The 21,743-nt window shown below is 40.6% G+C and overlaps 1 protein-coding gene across 2 annotated transcripts in view; it reads right to left on the bottom strand.

The window, feature by feature from the left end:
• The window catches only part of LOC5580206 (zinc finger C2HC domain-containing protein 1C), a 176,051-nt gene that overhangs the window by 83,487 nt on the left and 70,821 nt on the right, over nucleotides 1–21,743 (bottom strand). The window contains exon 1 of one of the 2 annotated variants that reach the window (XM_021857711.1): nucleotides 937–1,235. The exons of the other annotated variant lie outside the window; for it this stretch is intronic. Coding sequence (XP_021713403.1) covers nucleotides 937–1,011 — 75 coding nt within the window. The 5' untranslated portion in view covers nucleotides 1,012–1,235. Of the gene's footprint in view, nucleotides 1–936; nucleotides 1,236–21,743 lie in introns of those variants that run through there. 2 annotated transcript variants of the gene reach the window in all.

Below are 21,743 nucleotides of genomic sequence, written 5' to 3'. Positions count from 1 at the left end.
AATCAAGCTCAAGCTCAAGCTCAAGCTCAAGCTCAAGCTCTTCAAGTGCCTTATAGTCACTCGTTATAGTGCCTTATAGTCACTCGTTATAGTCAAGACTAAACTTCCGAGAGCAGAAATAATTTGTGTACGCAAAGCACAAGGATGCGAAGCGCACTAAAAAGTTTTCTTTTTAATTGCGTTCTGCAGATCTTGCCAGATAATTTCGAAGAGTTTAAGATTGTCATCTACAATTGTCATCGTCCAAATCAGGGCCAACGTTTACTTGGAACTCGTAGCGTCGTGGATCAACTTATCGAAAGAAGACATCTTATATTTGCCCAATTTTCAAACAAATCATGCAAATACATCATTACCAAATGAAATCTCAGCAAAACCTTATTAGCTCAATTCGATTGAGTCGCATTAGCTTCGATTCCAATTCGGCATCGCCCACCCGAATCCCGCGTATGTAAATACGATTTGTGCACACCATCGCCGACCAATTCCGTTAATAGACTGGAAGCGCGATATCTCACGTTGTGAGTGAGCTTAACCAAACACTCCCGGTCGAACCCGCTCTATTGATCTTTCATCGATGATGGAGATGAGATGCTACGAAATTTGTGTGAGTGGCCGGGTAAAGGAGAATGACAAATGAATATCAAATTCTACCATAAAAATAAAATGATCGAATGTCACAATTTGTTATTTGTTTGTTTTTAAAAAATAAGTTAAAATACCAAAAAGAATTATTCGTTTGGCAAAACATCTCAAGAATAACTTATTTTGCCAAAGCAATATTAAACCAATAGCAAAATAATAGACAAAAAGAAATAAACAAATAATTTAATTAATAATAATTTTCTGCGAAAACACACCAACTACAAATTTTGCTATGATTGCATGTTTTGCTATTGATATGATATTGAGTGCCGCAAATATTTTGTTATTCACCTCTACCCGGGAGATGCCGAGTGGGATCTCTTCCTTCAGCAGCAGCAGCAGCAGCAGCGCGATGATGTTCGGCATTAATTATGACGCCCACTTGCCGCAGTCAGCAAACTTGCGCTCCTTTCGTGGTGATTTGAACTGCTTGCTGACTAAGCATCCAGTCCCAATATGGTTTTGATTTCAGCGCAGTTCCGCATCTGCTTCGCACTAAACTTCGATCACAATCCAATTTAGGTATAGAGATGTGCTTTACTTAAACACATATATCCGTATCCATATCTACAGACAACTCCCTCAAAATTGGGTCAAGTGTTCGCTCGATTTCTCACCGTGAAGCAGATGATGATGATGGTGCTTCAGCTGGAGGAGCATTTTTCCGCTCCTGGTTACCTTCGTCGCAACTCTCAACCCCGGGTGGTTTGCGGTAGCACTCCCACGGTGTGTCTGAAATTGTCATTTGAGAGAATATTGACCGTCATTTTCGCACCCACTAATTCTAAAAATATGTTATCCAAGCAACCTCCAAACTAATGCGAAAATGGCAACTTTGGGAAAGGATGCTCTTAGTTAAAAACTGTGGAAATGCTCATTGAGTACTAAGTTGAGAAGCAGGCTTTGTCTCATTCATTCATTTATTTAGTTAACAGCTAAACAGATAACACTGAATCAACAATTTCACGCCATAATACTCGGTTCGTGGCCGCATCTCGCCATCCTCGGTTCTGCCCCACGCTCGCCAAATCGATACGCACTTGAACCTAGCTCGCTGCGCTCCACGCCTTTTTGTACCAACCGGATCCGAAGGGAACACCATCTTTGCAGGGTTGCTGTCCGGCATTCTTGCAACATGCCCTGCCCATCGTATCCTTCCAGCTTTGGCCACCTTCTGGATACTGGGCTCGCCGTAGAGTTGGGCGAGCTCGTGGTTCATCCTTCGCCGCCACACACCGTTTTCCTGCATACCGCCAAAGATCGTCCTAAGCCCCCGACGTTCGAGGACTCCAAGTGCTTGCAAGTCCTCCTCGAGCATAATCCACGTTTCATGCCCATAGAAGACTTTATTTATTTATTTCATTTCATTTTGTTGTACATAGTCCCAGTGATGCATATTGAACTGAACGCGAGCCAACAGTGAACTGAACGCGTTCTAATTTTGCTCGAGAACCTAGCAAGCATTGAACTCTCGTGCCAGATTCTGCACCTGCTCAAGAACGGCCCGTTCACTTCAAAATGCACAACGAAGCTGAAAACCGTACAAAACTATATCAGAACATATTGCGTTCATGACATTACAAATATATTGAACCATTGAAGTTTCCTAACATGTTTGCTAAACTTCCGCATTCAAATATGTCGTGTATCTGCCATGGAGACAGTTTCCATTTCACGTTCAGTTTTTAGCTCGCACGGGTTCAAATTTTTGAACTGCTCATTGTTCAAGCCTACTTGACCCCTCGTTCAAAGGTTTGAACTGGAACGCAAACTGAACGCGTTCAAATGCAACACTGCATAGTCCTACAGGGTTTCCCAATAATCGGACGGCATTTTAAGAATTTCTATATCGATTGAACAATACCTAACACACTCTATAAAACCTAATCTTGGATCATTCTTTTGAATTGCGTAAGATTCATAAAGATGTCCACGTCGTTGTAACTCTCGTTGTAAGTTTGTTCTTAGCCTGGGAACGTAGAATAGATCCACGTGACGTAGACCGTTTGTGGGGAAGCGATACTGGAGATCGTTGGTGAGGCTGCAGTGAATAGAACCATGAACTAGTCGGTGAAGCGTAGACATGTCAAGAACGCGCCGTCGATCACATAACGATGTCATCTGCAGGGCTCGTACGCAAAATGCAATTTTCTGTATACAAAACGAGTGAACGTATGCTGCACTGCTTCAATACGTTCTACATATTGCAAATAGCATGGGTTCCATGATGGTGAACAGTATTCTAAAATTGGGAGTACGATACGGTTAAAAAGTGATATCATAGGATCAAGTTGGTTGAAGCTTCTGTATATCCTCATCACGAACCCGCTTTTCGTACAACCATGTCAATGTGTGGACTAAAGCTCAAGCGTCTGTCAACTATTACACTCAGGTCACGTATCTCGGATACCTTTTCCAGTGGCACTCCATCAACAAAATACGTTGACTCGTAGGGACGTTTCTGGCGCGATATGGTGATGTGTTTGCTATTTTTCACATTGAGAGCCAGGCCATTAGAAGTACACCAGTGGGTAATGTTATCAATCGTCTGTTGCAGTCGCAAAGTGTCGCCAACTGTCCTTATACGTTTAGCAATTTTTACATCATCAGCAAACGCCCAGCACCAGTCTGCTATCTTGAATAGTAAGTCGTTAAAAAACAGTAAGTAAAACAAGGGTCCAAGAACCGATCCTTGACCGACGCCAGATGTGGCGAAAATTGGCCTAGATGACACACCATTCAATTTAACTTGATACGCCCTATTTGAAAGGTGTGTGCGCAGTATGTTGATAGTATCGTCAGATAGTCTGTAGGCCTTGCACTTGACGTGTAACAGAGTGTGTGGGACTTTGTCAAACGCTTTAGACACGTCAAAGTAAACCGCATCCAACTGACTGCCGTCATCCAGCACATGGTTAAACTTCTGAATCGTTTCCATCAAGTTTGTTAGAGTTGATCGATCCTTGAGAAAACCATGCTGGCTAGGGTGCATGAACTTCAGCATGTGGCACTGTAGCTGATTTTTGAGAATCCTCTTCATGATTTGACCGAATCCGTTCTTCACCACCACATCACGATAGATTTCAGGATTCATTGCATTTCCATCCTTAAAGATCAGTGTCATATTCCCCAGCTTCCAACGCTCGGGATATCGCTGCAGTATTATTACTCTGTTGAATATAAAAGCCAGTGCTGTCGAGATCTCTCACCATTGTTCGTAGGCACGCTTAGAAGAGTAGAATTGAGAATCTCAGAGAGCCGAAGGAGGTGTAGGGTTGTAAAGGAGAATATGGGGTCGTGATGGACTTTGGTTTCAGGTTGGCCGATCGCGCTGCAGAATCGTTACCCGTTCTGTGGCGTAGTTGGTTAACGCGCCCAGACTAGCGTATTGGGAGTCGTGGGATCGAAGCCAACCAGAACGATTCTATTATGTTTCACAATTTTACATCTCAATTTGTCCAAATTGACTTTTGTGTTTACGACCTTTTCAGGTATTTACAAATTTGATATTCTACAAATTTTTCATAGGTTTAATTTTGAAGAGAATTGTTAATTTTACAAAGTTATGAGAACCTCATTTGAGATTATGAGCATGGACGGCCGCTTTGTAGTTGCACTCTGTGATTGACCAGAACAATCCAAGTTGAACAAAGATTTAATTAATGGAGCTTGAGATTAGCTAACCATACTAAAATTGCACAAATCGAGAATTCAAAGTTTAAAAGTCAATAACGGCGCCGGCCACGCCCAATGCGGTCATCGAGGTAATGAAGGTTAGACAAATATTGTTACTAGAAACCGAATATACCTCTGCATCTCCATGAATGTCATTAAAAAGATATTGAGTTAGTGGGATAAGGTGGTAATAATACGATTCATGATATAATCACGCTCAAAAGGATTTCCAATACTACTTAAATACCCATTTCATGCCAAACGACTGTCTTCCTGTCCCATCATTCGCTCTTGCTTGTGGCACCTTTATATCTCTAACTTTGAGGTTTCTCTTTGTATGTGATTCAAATTCGAATTTTTGATTTTGAGTTTTGAAAAATAATCCGCACTCTAAAGGTGAGGTGGGTTCAGAATGTATGATAATATTTTTCTTTAATAACGTTTACAAGCACACCGTGACTCCAGCTTGCCTGCTTGCTCGTGCATACATATCTAAAAAAACAAATTGATTGAAAACAAAAATCCATCTCGAAAGTACTTAGCTGTGCGCGCTCTTCTATCATCCGAACCATATATCGCATCGCGTCACCGTCGTCGCCTTCGTTGCCGTTGCGTCGTCGAGTATCGTCCACGTTCCTCTGGAGTACGTGCATGCGAATCAAATAACTTTTCAATTACAGAGGAAGAATGAAAAGTTGTGCGGTTTCGATCGAGCGCCAGCGATTGTGTGTGAGCGATTCACCTAGTTGGCAGCGATTCAATAGGGTCCTAAAACCCTCTTTCAATTTAAGTACCAATCGCTTAAGTTTAATCCAGAAATATATGTTAACTCAATTTTCAGGTGTTTTTCGTTAGTTTAAGTCCAAAAGCATTTTTTCAGGTTTTTGAGATTTGTCACACCTCTTGGCTTAAATTCAAATTTTGGGTGTATTTGTTTTCCGTGTGCTTCCTGAAATGTCAGATAGGAACAACCCCAGTGCATGGTAAAAAGATGCAAGGTATTATACTCCAAAAAATGACATTTGGTAGTGACGTCATTCCTATCGCAAACTCGAACGAGTGCAAAAAAAGACAAGGCCTGCTCTCTTTTGCTATCCCGTAAGCCACATGCTTGACGGTAGGAATAACGACACATGTTTTGATTGAAAACCGTTGTTTACCCGTGGGAATAGCCTACCTTGTTGTGTCTACCGTGCCCCAGTGTTAGCACTTTAAAAACAGTAAAACCCCAGTGGAAATTTGTCGCCAAAGTGAACGTCAAACATGTTCAAAAGTGTCAAGCTTCAAATGTGGGCCAAACATGTTCAAAAGTGTCAAGCTTCAAATTTGGGCCAATTTTAAATTTTAGAGCTTCAATATGATAAAGTCGTAATTTGAAGGGGAGACTTGCCAAAGCAGTAGCAAGGACATGTTCTGTCGTGTAATTTAATAAAACAAAGATTGTATTAAAATTTTTAGGACCCTTTTGAATTAGAATGTAGTTGTTCGTCTATAGTAAATCGAGGATAATACGGGATTGGCGTATTAACTTCGATGGAGCTTAAGTGTCGAAGGTGATGGTTAGTACAGCGGAAAGTGAAAGGATGCCGTTCAAAACCTCAAAAACAATAAAGCCGGTGGCAAAGATGGTATCGGAACCAAAATAATCAAGATCGGCCTGGAGAAGTTGACCGCTTGTCTACATTGGTTAATAGACAATATCTGGGAGACGGAACTGCTACCGGAGGAGTGGAATCAAGGCCTATGTCCTATCTACAAAAAGGGCAACAAACTGGAGTGCATTCACTATCCTAAACTATCCGCCTACAAAGTGCTATTGGGTATGTCCTATAGGCAAATACAGAGTGAATGTAGTGCTTATTTAATGCCTCTTTGTATCAGGCTTAGAAGATTTAATGATGCAGTAATATGGCTTCTATGCGTATGAAGTGCTGTAGTTAAGCATGGAAGCATTTGTTCTGCACAGAGAGAAAAATCCATGTAAATTTCAGCGATAGATCATGCACATATAGAGAATGCCAGATATGTCGCAAATTTACATGGCACATAGTGTAATATTACATCAACATCATGTAAATTTATGCGAATTGTCGTAATAGGTTAGAGTCCATGCTTGATTACACGATATATAGCGGAAACTTAGAGTAAAGTGGGGCAAAAGTTCGAGTGGGGTAAGAGTTTCTTTTTAAGATTTCTAGCTCAATTCAAAACAAATCTTATAAATGTCACGGTGGTTCGAATGCTATTCAAGTAAGAGACTTTCAATCCAAATATCATAAAAATCGATTGAGATTTGGAAAAGTTATGGCTATTTCTTGTTTTTCGACGTGAATATTGTAATTTTTGGTCAAACTTTCGTTTCATGGAACCAATTGAAGATAAAATCTTTTTCAATATTTTATGTAAGGGCGTTTCTAGGCCTATCATAAGGTTGCGTTGAGGTGTATTAGTTTTTGCATAAATGCTTGAAAACAATTTTTGGCCCGTAGTGGGGCAAAAGTTCGAATCAGCGGGGCAAAAGTTCGACCTATGTATAAAATCACGAAAAAATTTGCAAATTGTCTAAAATCCACATATTATCTTCAAATTTAGTTAAATTAGTCTGATCGTGTGAAAACTGTCACCAAAATTTTATATTTCTACTTAGTTTTGCGAAAAACTGCTATTTTTGAGTATATTACAATTAACCCGGTTTTGGGTAATTTTTTGATGAAAATTTAGTGTGTATTTTTCGTCAAACTTAAGTTTACGGCTGGTGTAAAGTATGCCTGTCATAAAAGAATCGATATTTTGTGGTTTAGCCAGCGAACTTTTGCCCCACACTAGATTCGAACTCTTGCCCCACCGGTGGGGCAAAAGTTCGAATAAGACAATCAATTTTGAAACTGTTATAACTAAAAATTGGTAAATATTTTGACACAAGTTTATTCAGCAAAATTATAGCCAATATGTTGAAGGTTCACTGTATGGTATTTGTTTTGTTTTAACTGCTATTGTTTTTCTGGAAACTTTGATTATACCACTAAGGTCGAACTTTTGCCCCACCTTACTCTACATGATGTCATTGTAATTTTACATGAAGTGACGTGTAAATTTGCGACATATCTGGCATTCCCTTCATGTGCATGATTTTACGCTGAAGTTTACATGGATTTTTGTTTCTGTGTGCTATTTTAATGCCTGTATGCATCTATGATGCTGCTTTAGGGCTTATTGTTACTTGAGTAGATTCGATCTGAATACGATTCGGATTGAAGTTGGAGTCGATTTGGATGTGATTACAAAAGCTTTCGGTTGCATTTTATCATTGGAAACTGAATCCATCAGAACCGGAATCGCTACCGACTGGAGCCGATAGAAAGCTTCTAGATCTAGAGTGCAATAAAATCTAGCAAACTGTGAACAGAACAAGTTCTGGCACTTATTTCTTGCTACCTAACACCACCGAATGGATGGTTGTGCTTCGAGCAGGCTACTTACAAGTGTAGAAAGACAGCAGGCAATAAATTATTACAGCTTGCAGTCACACTGAGGCAGCTAGTCAGCCAAAACGTTAGGCAAAAGCCTGCATCGTAGCGGCTGTAGCGTGAGTTCACGTTATGTCTCTTAATATGTCGCACTAGACTGATGCAAATTTTGAAATTTTATTTCTTCTATATATTATTATGGGTTCGAATCCTACCGGTTAAGGATCTTTTCATAACGGAAGTTTTCTCGGCCTTCCAAGGCATAGAGTATTAATTGGCAAAGAAAACTCACAGTTAATAACTGTGAAAATGCTCATTGAACACTAAACTGAGAGTGAGCTAGGCAAAAATCATAGCTCGAGCAGCATGGTTACTTGGGCAGTCTAATACACCACCATCTGAACATCATTCATCTCGTGGAGGTGGCTGCTGGAAGGCGAGGGCAACTCACTACTACTGGTTGATGGCAGACATTTTTCCAGATTAACTTTTATCGGGTTCGGTTCGGGTGACTGATTGGGGGTTTACTCCGAACACGCAAATCTTCATGCGGGGCCTTAGAGGAGCGTTTGTGCGCTCAAGGTTGAAGCGCTTGGGCGGTCGTCGTCGGCAGTATCTACTTACTTGCCGTGTGTAGGAAGTGATCTAGAATTAAATGTGTGATTCGTTTACCGGCAATAGAAAGGTGCCGTATAATCTGATGTTTGAGATGCGGGTACATCAATGTTTTAACAGGTGCTATTTATTTCATTCATGTGATTTATTCCAGAATTACATCGCATTTACAGGGCACGACTTTGATAACGAGAATCATAACACTTCTTGTAACGAACACATATTTTTATATTTTTGTGTTTCTTCAAGGAATTTCTAATATGTTGTTCAGTGTCTATGCGACGTTCTATTCGTTCGGACGTGTTTCTACTCGCAAAGGCCGTTTTCGAAGTTTTTCGGGGTGAATAATATTAATAGACCATCTGATATCGCTAGCTGTGATTCCACGAGGAATTACTTCTGTAAAAGCAGATCTTCCAACGGATTCCAATCCGGAGGGATAGCAGCTATTGTAATATAGTGTGACCTTGAAATCGAATCAACTCATAGTGGACAGTTAGATAGACAAACATTGTGAAAAAGAATAGCGCTCTGCAACAGCCGAGTGTGTGTGGTAATCATCACAATCATCAGTCATCGAAAGCTCTACACGAATAACGCATATCTTGGGCTGAAACGGATGCCTACCTACTGGAGCTTAAGCATTTGTGCAAACAGGGCTCATCAAAATTATCGGATCAATTCCAAACTACCAAATTGTCTGTTAATTCACTTGTGGGGTAGATAGTTGGTGACAACTATCACTACTAAGTCTGGTATTTGGAGAAGATCTATCCACAGCATCGCAATTGCTTGCTAAGAGGGTGTTAAAGTGGCCAATGGCCACTTTTTACCATAATGGGGGATCGCGACCCCCAGGCAGAACAATACCTGGGTTTCTTGATCCGACTGACAAATTTGGTGAACTGACCATTCTTTTGATGGAGAAAGTCGGTGGTGGCATGATTTCAGATAATCCATTCATAATTGGAAAATCCATTGAAGAAGCTGCTGGAGATGAGCCTACTCTGACGGGGATAATTATGTTATGCATGTCAGGAATTCCAGTCAACTCAAACGACTGCTAAAAATGAACCGATTAATTGATGGAACCGAAGTAACTGTTGTCCCTCACCCAGGTCTCAATAGGTGTAGATGTGTAATTGTATGCAAGGACCTTCTGCGAATGGATGAAAAGGACATCCTCGATGAATTGAAAAGCCAGAAAGTAGTTGATGTTCAACGAATTCTTCGGACTGTCGACAAGGAGAAAGTGAAAACTGCTACGCTGATCCTAACGTTATGCTCCACGATATATCCTGCTGCTATCAAAGTAGGGGCTTTAAGGGTTCCCACCAGGGCCTACTATCCCAACCCCACCCCAAGTAGCACGCGAAACATCTTCCAAAGAGATACTTTTCAAAAATAGTTTCAATCACGTATCAATAAAAGCATCTGTAACTTACTTGGTTCTAGTTCGGTTGCATATCAATTTCAAGGCTCATAAAGTTTAATTGCCGTTCCAATGAACATGAATTTCACTCCTTGTGTGACGTTTAACATTTTTAAAACGACAAGATTTGCTGCAATTGTCCCTTGCAAATAGCAATAAAGTCAAATTTATCAAGATGTTTTCAGCAACTTTTAAAGAAACTCTTGAAACTTCACCCAAAATGCCGGTTTTTATGTTATGTTTCACATTACTTTCATTAAAAGCATCCGCAACTTGCATTCAATTTTCGTTCCCATACCCACAACTCAAAAAGATTCATCATAGTTGCGAGAAAGTTGCACTAAACTACGTGTATGACAGCTAGAAGTTTGTTTGTTTCAATCCAGTTGCAATATGGTTGAGTTGCATCTTAAGTATCATCTAACAATGAAACCATGGTCTAGCAACAGTTTGTTTGTTTAAAAGGTGTTCCTCATGTGTTGCGCGGAAGTTTTTGCGAAAAGTTTAGATTAATTCAGGCGTGGCCTAATTTCGCCGGTAATGAACTTGTATTCCGAAGGGTGCAGTCAAGTTATAAGCAACAAGATTTGATTAATGGGCCATGTGATCGCTTTTATAGTGCATTGGCAAAGCAATTGCTTGAAGAGCTGGTGGAGTAGTGAGTAGAGGAGAAGATTGGTGATCTTAAGGTCGGGAGTTCAATTCTCGTTCCTAATTTTGTTTTCATTTTTTTCTTTTAAGTATTTTGCAACAAATAAGCAATTTCGATTTTACTTGAATATGTTGCAAATAGACTCCGCCTCTTGCGCTTTTTGCGTTGCTATTCAGTGCAATTGTATGTCATATTTTCAACAATTGGCAACTCTGATCAGTTTCAAGAGATAATTTTATTCTTGAGTTGCAACAAACTGTGCTGCTTGGGATGCTTTGTTACGGGTGCCTATCATACGGGCATACTAAGAAGCGATGCTCTGGTCCAACTCGATGTCAAAACTGTTCCGAAGATGCTCAACATGATGACTGCAAAAATCCTCCACACTGCAGAAATTGTTCTGAGAACCATCGACCCACAAGCCGTCAATGCAAAGTCTATCAGAAAGAAAACCTGATCATCAAAACCAAAACTGATATGAACCTCTCATTCCCGGAAGCTAGGAGAAGAGTTGAGGAACAGTACGGAAGAACATACGCTGGAGTTACGGCTCAAGATCGACTCGCAGTATCGCAAGCTAACGAAGAAGTTAAGACACTCATCGCTAAGAAAGACGCGGAAATTACGGCACTCCAACAACAAATGGAAAAAATGAAGGGTTTCATCAAATCCAAACTAATGGACAACCGGTCGCCCCCCGAAATCAACATTCCCGCCACTATCGACAACCCCATCACCTCGAGCAATCTGGCTACCAAAAGCAATACTAAAAGTGATCACGACAAGGCCCAGACAACAACCCAAACCTCTGGAAGAAGTACGGATCAAAAAGTGACTCAAGTTCGGCAACAACTTAACCAAACATCGCGCAATCCTGCAAAAAGATCGAATCCAACACCAGTTTCATCCAAGGACATACCTGCTAAACAAACGGTAGTTGAATTAACAAAATTTGATATTTCGGATGAAGAACACGCTTCTATCGAAGCAATAATAGTAGAGGGCTCAGGTGATCATAATATGGAAACAACCGAGGCTGATCCACTCGAACTCTAAATCAATCACGGATATACAGCTCAACAATATACATCACTCTGACAACTATACCCGACCTACGACGAACTCTGCTATTTCCCGGAAACAATCGAATTGCAAACGGTTTGAGGGTGGGGAATGTGAAGTACCCCCCTCACTTTCTATCAAGAAAGCGTTGTCAGATAGGAAGACGATCCGGGACGCTCTACCCCAACCCGTTGACCGTCAACCTTCCACAACGGCCGTATCCAATGCCATCACATGCTCCCACTGGACCTCGCCCAAATATCAGCATAACATGAGAGAAACAGTTCTGGAAAACCTCCCGTTAAATGCCGTCAGCAATGCCGCAATCTATGATCGTCTGCGCGGATTCGTGCAAAGTTCATCCAGCAGTCATTCAAATTCAACATCCTTCTACGCTGGTATCAACATAGCTCGCAGAGCAAGGCTTTCCACACCGGCCCTGACCGAGGATGTTCCAGAATTATCTGATGAACCCTCGGCGGCAGCCGGTGTGGCTTGCCTACCTTTACAGGCAAGTATCAATGATTTTCGCATCCAGGATAGTTCCTGCTCTCCGCTTCTTTCAGAATCTTCCAGTGTTATATCGGAACCCATAGGCAACACTCCAAAACAATTATTGCTGCTACAGTGGAATGCTAGAGGTATCTGGAAGCGGCACGCTGAATTGTCTCAATTAGTTCATCAAAATCCACCAGCGGTCATCAGTCTCCAAGAAATGTTTACTAAAACGACTGACAATCTACTGAAAAGCAAGTACAACTAGCAAACTATAAATCGCAACAAGCAAGGCGGCTGCGGAATAGCTGGAATAGGAGTGCTAAAAGAAATACCCCATAGCTTCGTCAACGTCAACTCTAATCTCCTCGTGTGCGTTTCCCGAATATCCTGGCCAATCGAAGTCTCATTCGTTTCAATCTACGTCCCCTGCCGCTCAGATGATCATCAGCTTATTGTAGACTTAAACCTACTTCTTAGGGACATAGAACCACCCTTCCTCTTCAGTGGTGATTTCAACGCTGCTCATGAGGCTTGGGGAGCACCTAAGTCAACCAAGAGGGGCCGACTGCTGTTGGAGTGGGCGGTAGACAATAATCTACATGTAATTAATACCGGGGCCTCCACGCACCTCAGTGATGTTCATGGCACTTTCTCGTCAATTGATCTTACCATCGCCTCCAACTGTCTCGTCCCCAAGCTGTTTTGGGACGTCCACGACGACTTTATGGGAAGCGATCATGCACCTATCATTGTCTCCACTAACGATCCAATTCCCAAGCATACGGTTCCAAAAAGGTGGCTGTATAAAGATGCGGATGATGGAGATCCAAAGAAAGAAGAAGCACTGAGACAATTTAAAAAAGCTAGATCCGAAGCCAGGAAAATCATTGAAGACGCTAAAGTTCAATCGTGGAACCAATTTTGTGAAACATTCACCCCTACCACTGGCTCGGCCAAAATTTGGCAAAACTTCAATAAACTCAGCGGCAAACGAAAAACAATTTCAAGCGGGCTATGTGTAAAAGGCCAATTTACAACAGATACTCGAAAAATTGCCAATGCATTTGCAGAAACTTTTGAGCACGCATCGGCGACCGACATGAACACTCCAAATCTTCAATCGGATCTCGCCGAATACCAAATTTTGTCCAATCCAGTAATAGATAAGCCATTTACAATGCAGGAGCTTCTCAACGCAATAGATAAATCCAAAGGGCATTCTGTCGGGGTCGATAATGTTGGGTATCCGATGGTAAAGCGTCTACCATTCAGCTGTAAAATCAAACTACTCGAACTATACAACCAGCTATGGAAAACAGGCACTTTTCCACAATCTTGGAGATCGGGAATAGTTATTCCCATACCAAAGGCTGGAGAAAAGCACAACTCAACAGAAGGATTTAGACCAATAACGCTTTTAAACTGCTTGGGCAAAATATATGAACGGATGATCAACCATCGCTTAGTAACCCATCTAGAGACAAACAAAATTCTTCATGATAGTCAATATGCGTTTCGAGCAGGCAAAGGAACATCGGTGTATTTTTCAGACCTGCGAGACATTCTTGAAAATGCAAAGGCAAACGATCTACATTGCGACATCGGTATGCTCGACCTGACAAAGGCGTTCGATCGAGTAAGCAGACCATACATTTTCAACGAACTTTGCAAAACAAACCCTGGGGAAAGAATGGTCAAATGTATAAGAGAATTCCTTGGTGATCGCATCTTCGAAGTTAGTATAAATGGACAACGATCTGAATCAAAATCCCAGCAAAATGGTGTTTCACAAGGGTCAGTTCTCTCCCCGACACTTTTTATACTCGCAATGAATTCCATTTTCTCTTGCGTTCCGAAGAAAATTGAAATATTGCTTTACGCTGATGACATTGTGTTAGTAGTAACTGGTAAATCAGCCAAACCTACCAGACAACGGCTCATTGAGGGAATTAAAGCTGTCGAGCATTGGGCTGAAACAAGAGGTTTTCTGCTTTCAGGCAAAAAATCTTCAATTCTCCACGTTTGCCAGCGCAAACATCACCATATGCGAGCATGGAACGTTGAACCTTTAATTCATAGCGGCACTATTCGCGTGGTACGCTACGCAAAAATCCTCGGAGTTACAATTGACCAACGCCGCAGCTTCTGTCGTCATGTAAGGGAGATTAAGGAAAGTCTTCGTAACAAAATAAACTTCCTAAAGGCAATTTCCAGAAAAGCTTCAAGAACTGTTCTTTTACGAATAGGAGAAGCTATATGTGTTTCAAAAATGCTTTATGGAATTGAAATCGTAGGTCTGCAAAACGTAAGTAAACTTGAAGGCATTTACAATAAAATCGTCCGAATAGCATCAGGAGTTTACCCTACCACACCCACGCAATCTGTATTGGCGGAAGCTGGATGTTTACCATTCAAATATAAAGCAGCACTAACGCTCACTGCACGAGCAGCTGGGATTACTGAATAAAATGCCAATGTACATCTCTCGGTACTTCAGGATGCTGACAACGCAATGAGGACTATAACTGGATGTGGTATACCTCCTATAAGCAAACTACATAGACCGCACTGCAGACCATGGTTGGACAAAGTACCATCCATAGATTGGTCAATCAAAAGTGGATATAAAGTAGGAAACTCTCCTACTATAGCCAGAAACCTCTTCTTCGAATTGGTTCGAACGAAGTACACACATCATAAGCACTTCTACACTGACGGGTTAGTCGCTGGTAACCGAACTGGATTCGGAATAGTAAGCGACAAAATCAATTTCGAAAGACAACTTCCTCCAGCATGCAATATTTTCTCAGCTGAGGCTGCCGCTTTGGCCAGGGCAATATTACTAGTGCCCAAAAAGTCACCGGCTATCATCGTAACGGACTCTGCAAGCTGTTTAGAAGCATTGCATAAAGGAGCATCGAAGCATCCCTTTATCCAACAAATCGAAAAAAACCTTGGAAAAAAGAAGATAGTTTTCGTCTGGGTTCCAGGACACGTCAACATTGTCGGAAATGAAGCCGCCGACGAAGCAGCCAAACGAGGACGGACCAGCCGACCACTAAAAGAAGGAACCCCGATAGAAGATCTAATTAAATGGTTTAGAAATCTCGTTTATACAAAATTTTATGAAGCATGGCTGAATGAATCAACCGAAAATCAGCTTAGAGTCATTAAGCCTACTACTACAAAATGGATCGACAGACCAGCTCGTGCAGAACAAAAATGTTTAACTAGGTGTCGTACAGGACACAGTCGGCTCACCAAAGGTCACATACTAGATAAAAGGTCCCCTCCAATCTGCAGCATGTGTCAAGAAGAGAACAGCATAGAACACATTCTAATCCATTGTAATCAGTTTAAAAGTCTCAGAGACAAAATAGGATTAGCTAAATCAATGAAAAACATTTTGAAGAATGACAGAAAATCAGAAGGAAAGTTATTAGCGTTTCTCAGAAGAGCGAAATTGTATGAATTATTGTAAATATTTAAATCTACTTTAAGAGGCGAATGAATTCAATAATTAAAAGCCTCTATAATAAACACAAAAATAAAAAAAAAAGTTGTTCAAATAACTTTATATATAGACAATTTTGACTTAAGGAATTCAGTTTTTGTATGGCCAGCGCGGTTGAAACTTCTCAACACGAATACCTTAAAAAATCATCAGAACTATTTTTTTAGTATTGAAAGTCTTATGAACTTTGTTGATAAGTATTCCATTACAAATGAAGTTTGAATTCTGAGGCAAATGTGGCATGCAACTGGGCTAAAATTGAAAAATATGCATTTTCAACATCCAATACCTCGAACTTACAATTTCAAACGACAGTCCAAAAACTTGCTATAAAACAGCAATGGATTCAACAACCATAAATTGGTATTTTGATGTTTCAGACAAATAAAAATGTTCGGCAATTTGATAGGAAAACGTGATTATTAATAAATGTTGTAGCAAATGATATCTGAAAACCCTGAATAGTTTTCATACGGCGGATTTGCCTTCAAACTTCAACATTGTCATCGGAGAGGACCTTTCGCCAGTGGACATGACTTGGCAATCTGGGCTCCACTCCTTCCCTAACAACTCTCATTCGAAACCGCATCATCACACTTTCACGGGAATCGTAAAATTTTACAACCCCTCGTTATTATGTGTCATTTCAAGAGACGACGCGCGGTGACCGTTTCCACCCATATCTATATGGCTTGGTGCTAGGTTGCGCCCTTGTCATGGACGTTGTTATGATTTTCAGGAAAGGGGATAAGGAAGGACGACAAAGGCGTTTTACATAAATGTTACGCAAAAATAGTAGTTTACGAAACAAGTTGCAGAATGATGATTTTTACAGCAGGAGTCGTAAATAATTACGACGAGTGCTGTAAAAATCGAGTTCTGCAACGAGTTACGTACCACATTTTTTGCAATTTCGTGGAAGACCTCTTGAAGGTAGTAGAAATTATATCAGAATGCATTTACCATTATTTTACAATTTCTGAAAAAAAATGTTGTCTAATGATTTATTACGCAACTCAAAACAGTTGCGCAATGATGAAGTGTTGCGTAATGAATCATTACAGCACTGGTTTCAGTTGCGTAATGACTATTCCCGCACTGCACACTTCAGTGCAGGAAAGTAGGCCGTTTCATGACAGATTGGCGTGATGAAAAATAGCCTATTACGATGAGAAATTGCAAAAAAAACATTTCAACACTCCGGAGGATACCATGGACATTTTGTTAGATCCTATTTTGAAACAATTGTTTCAGATCGATTGGTGAGAACTTCATTGACCGGAGGCTCTACCAATTGCAGGAATCCTTGCAGAAAATCCTGATGAAATTTTTGTAGGGTCCAGAAATTGCTTCTGAGATTCTTACAGGATGACTTCCACAGGTTGCTCAAAAATTCTAGTTATGTGAAAGACCTTCAGGAATTCTTCCACAATTTTTTCCAAAGATTCCCCAAGAATTAGTATTTGTTTCAAGACTTTCAATGCTAATTCCTTCAGTTATTTGCACAGATTTTTTCTTTTAAAATCTTTTCAAGAAGTCATCCAGAGATTTTTATAAAATCCTGCCAAGAATCCATCAAACAGTCACTTATAAAGTCTGTTCCACTTAGGATTTGGCCGTTTTTTCTTAACTGCTGTGCAACTTCTTATTGTCTTCTTATTGTCATACCAACTTTGATGACTTGATGACTTTAGCGGAGCCGGGTGTATTGCAGAGCTCCATTATCGTCGATCTTGGACGATATTCCTTCAGTTGCGCCGAGCGTTTAAGGTCGCCAGGTCCTCATCCACTGCGTACAGCCAGCGAAGCAGCAGAACCTCTATCTGGTTCTCTGCTTAGTGTTATTTTCGTAATTCGTTCTTCCAACATTCGCACTAAGTGATCAGCCCACTGAAGTCTGTCGTATTTCACACGCTTAATAATATCCGCATCTTTGTTCACTTGATACAACTCGTCTGCATGGGCCACACACAATTTTCTAGTGTCCCACCGAGTATTGTCTACAGCACTTTACGCTCGAAAACATCAAAAGCTTTCCGGTCAGCCTCTTTCAACGTCCACGTTACGTGCCCGTAGAGAGCCACCGGTAGAATCGATATTCTATACAGGGCGAAACTCTTGACAAGTCAAACTGATGTTGTTCAAACACCTCCTAGTCAAACACCAACACCACTAGGCCTACCTCTATCTACCTGCAACAATGTACTCAGTTTTGGTTAAACTAATGGTTTGGCCTAGCCTGTCTCTTTTTTAAGAGGCACGAAGACCTCCTCTACTGACCTGTGAATGATTCCAATAAGGTTGATATCATCCGGAAAGCCGTGTGCTGGTAATGTCTTTTCTCTGAACGCCAGTACTTTTAATAACAGTTTTGAGTGAAATGTTGAACAGTAAATTCGAAAATGCGTCTCCTTGTTTCAATCCGTCAAAAGTTACAAACGAGGTTGACACCTCGTCTGAAATCCGAATACTTGATTTCGAACCATCCAGCGTAGCACGTATCATTAGTTTTGCCGGAAAACCATATTCAGCCATTATCAGCTATTGCTCATTTCTTTTCATTGAATCGTGCGCTGCCTTGAAATCAATAAACATACGGTGAATCTACAAGCTATGCTCTAAGAACTTATCTAAGATTATTCTACGAATTTATCTAAGATTATTCACGAAAACCTGCTGGTATTATCTTCGACATAAAAAGATAAACAATAAGGGCGGAATTAAAAGGAACAAGGTGCTCAGGTCTCAGTCTGTTAGTATGTTGCACGCCGAATTCAGCAGGGTTATCCCTTTGTAATTGGCGTACTCCAGGCAGTGCCCTTTATTGTTGATTGGACGTTTGAGTCCATTAAACCAACCGATAGGCTTTCCTTCGTCCTCATATAACTACCTAGTACTCGATGGATCGATAGGTCAAACTGTTGATTTCCGTGCTTGAAAAGCTCGACCGGGAACTCGTGGATCAACAGCGCCGAAGGCCATCTCGGTATGACCTAGAGCAGCCGAAAGACGCCAATACATATCAATAGCAACTTCAGGCTGCATTACCGGAAGAGGGAGAGCTTGATGGAGTCCCTCTTGAGGACCACTGAAGTACGGTGTAATCAGCGATCAACAACACAGCTGAGATCAACATCGGGTAGGTAAAAAGAAATCAACAAGACGTTTGGCACCCAAGAAATGTGGGTATATTCTGCAGGAGAAGATTGCAGTGTGCGTGGTCATGCTGTAGCAAAGGATCTTGCAGAACGAGGAACATTATAGTCAGAAACAGCAACATTGATAGTCTAGAGGAAGCGAAGTACGAACAGCTGAACCGTTCTAACGAAACGCGGAAGTGTTTTCAGAAGCTTAACGCATCTCGCAACGGTAATATGCAGAAATAAGAATGGAAACATCTTGACGGACAAACATGTGTTGATCGAAAGGTGGAAGCAATACTTCGATGAACACCAAAATGGATCGAGATAACGGAGGAAATGTCTACGTCAGTATTGACGACGATAGAAATCTCTCGAAGATCACGTCTTCTTTCGTTTATTAACTTAACATGGTATCAACAACAAATAAAAGGAAGGGTGAATCTCTGAATTCACAACTTCCTTCCAAAAAAGTGGGATTTAAAACTGTCACTAAACGTGGAAAGAATGGAAGAAATGACGCTTCCCCGGAATGCGAATTTTCTTCCAAGGGTGAAATGAATAATTGTATCGAAATGAGCAATCAGTTCGATGCTCTAGACAAATTTTCCGAACACCAAATCGAAGCAGCCTCTAGCCCAGGCTCTTTGATTCAAGTGAGGAAGCAAAGAATGCCACCTATCGTGGTCAGTTGTTCCGAATTTGGGGGATTTAGGCAGGAGATCTTGAACTCCATTAAGGGAATCAAGGTTTCCTTCTAAACCGCAAAGAAATGAGACTGTCGCGTTTTCAGGAAACTCTTAAAGATCGAGAACTTTTTCTCAAGACAACTCTCTCCAGATGATTAATGAGAATGCATTCCAGCGGTTTCCATGAGGATATCTCCGGAGAAATCAAAAGAATCACCTCCAAAGTATTCAAGGAAATCCCATTCAAAGGATTTAAGGTAATCTAAGAAAATTCCTTGTAGGGAATTTAAACGAAGTAGGCCATCATTGAAATGTGTAGATGCCCATAATTTAAGAGAACATTTTCTAACGATTTCAAGAGAATTACTTACAAAGGATTCAAGAAAATCCCTTTCAAAGGATTTAAGGTAATCTGTTCCAGAGAATTCGGGAGAATTCCTTCCAGATGATTCAAGAAAATTCCTTGTAGGCAATTTAAGCGAAGTAGGCCATCATTGAAATGTGTAGATGTTCATAATTTAAAAGAACATTTGCTAACGATTTCAAGAGAACAAGAAAATCCCTTTCAAAGGATTCAAGAATATTCATTCCAACGGATTCGTCAGGAACGCCTTTCAGAGAATTCATGAGAATCCCTTCCAGAGGTGTTAAGAGAATCCTTCCCTAAGGTTTCAAGGTGATTCGTCCCAGAAGATTCAAGACAATCCCTTGTGGAGTATTCAAAAGAATCCCTTTCTGGTGATTTGAGAGAATCCCTTCCAGATAATTCAAAAGAATCCCTTTCAGAGGATTTCAGGTAATCTCCTTCAGAGAACTCAAGGAAATCCCTTTCAGAGAATTCAAGGGATTTTTTTCCAGAGGACTAAAGATTTACTTTCAGAGGATTGAAGAAAAAACCCTTCTAGATGATGCAAGAGATTCCCTCCCAGAATGTTCAAGAAAACTCCTTCCAGGTGATTCAAGAGGCTTTAAGATTTTCCTCTTCAGAAAGAGAAGAAGCACAATTTTTTTTACTTATGACGACAAAACTGAACGTTTGTTCAAAGTTATCTTGAAACGTCTATCAAGTGACTATAAGTCACCTGAAGAGATCAAAAATGGAATAAATGATTTACTTGGATTTTCCCCTGTCCAAGTAATCATTATGAAAAAGAGAACCCTATCTGGCATTGTTCGGAAAGGGCTTTCTCAAGAATATTATTTAGTCCACTTTAACAAAAAAGAACTATATAATATTAAAGCTTTTGAAAAAGCAAAACTTTTGTTCGATGTCCGTGCCACGTGGGAACATTTCCAGAAACCTGGAGGAAATTACCAGAACCCCACTCAGTACCGCGGATGCCAAAAGTGGGGTCATGGTACAAAAAATTGTCGCATGGATGCTAAATGCATGATTTGTGGATGTTCTTCTCACGCCAAGGACGTCTGTCCAGTGAAGGAAGATACCACCAAGTTTATATGCTCTAATTGTGAGGCTAATCATAAATCAAATTTTTAGAATTGCCCTTCACGCAAGAGAGTCGTTGAGGCACGTGCCAGGCAGATGAAAGATAATATCCGTTACGATAACGGTCGTTTCCGGAATTTCCCTGGTAGAGTATCGAACAATACTCATTTTTCAGTTAACGATCGCTTGATTAGGAATCATACCCTCCAGGAAGATCATAATCATGCTCATTCACAAACTAATTTTAATCCGTCGGGTAGCCGTTCGAATCTTTCAAATTCGAATGTATCTACCCACGGTAAATCCTTTGCCGATATCGTAGCAGGTAATTTGAACTCTTCCCCTATTCGTACTATATGTACCCATTCTACTTGTTTCAAATCAAATGGAAAAACCCTTCCGCCACAGGTAACTCCTACTCCACTTCTTCGTCTACCGAAAATTGTAATGGGAAATCATCAGCAAATGTACCCACTTCAAGTGATGTGTCTGCCTCTGATTTTAATTTTCTAACTGAACAATTGAATCTCATGAGTGATGCAATGTTCAAAGCCACCACTATGACTGAAGCAGTCCAAGTAGGTGTAAAATTTACAAATCAAATTGTTATTGGAATACGTTTTTCTAATGGATCCAAATAATAATTTAAATATTTTAAATTGGAATGCTAGTTCTTTGAATGGTAAAGAGGACAAGCTGTTTAATTTTCTTACAGATAATAACGTGCATATAGCAGTTATTACCGAAACGTATTTAAAACCTGGATCTAAACTCAAAAGAGATCCTAACTTTTTTGTTTATCGTAATGATCGACTTGATGGGGCATGTGGAGGAGTTGCAATCATCATTCATAGGCGTATAAAACATCACCTGTTTTGGTCATTTGAAAATAAAGATTTTGAAACTT

The sequence above is a fragment of the Aedes aegypti genome, chromosome 1 (genome assembly GCF_002204515.2).
Source record: "Aedes aegypti strain LVP_AGWG chromosome 1, AaegL5.0 Primary Assembly, whole genome shotgun sequence".
Classification (NCBI taxonomy): Eukaryota; Metazoa; Arthropoda; class Insecta; order Diptera; family Culicidae; genus Aedes; species Aedes aegypti.
The sequence above is the reverse complement of the archived record's forward strand: the minus strand, read 5'-3'. Positions and strand labels throughout refer to the sequence as shown.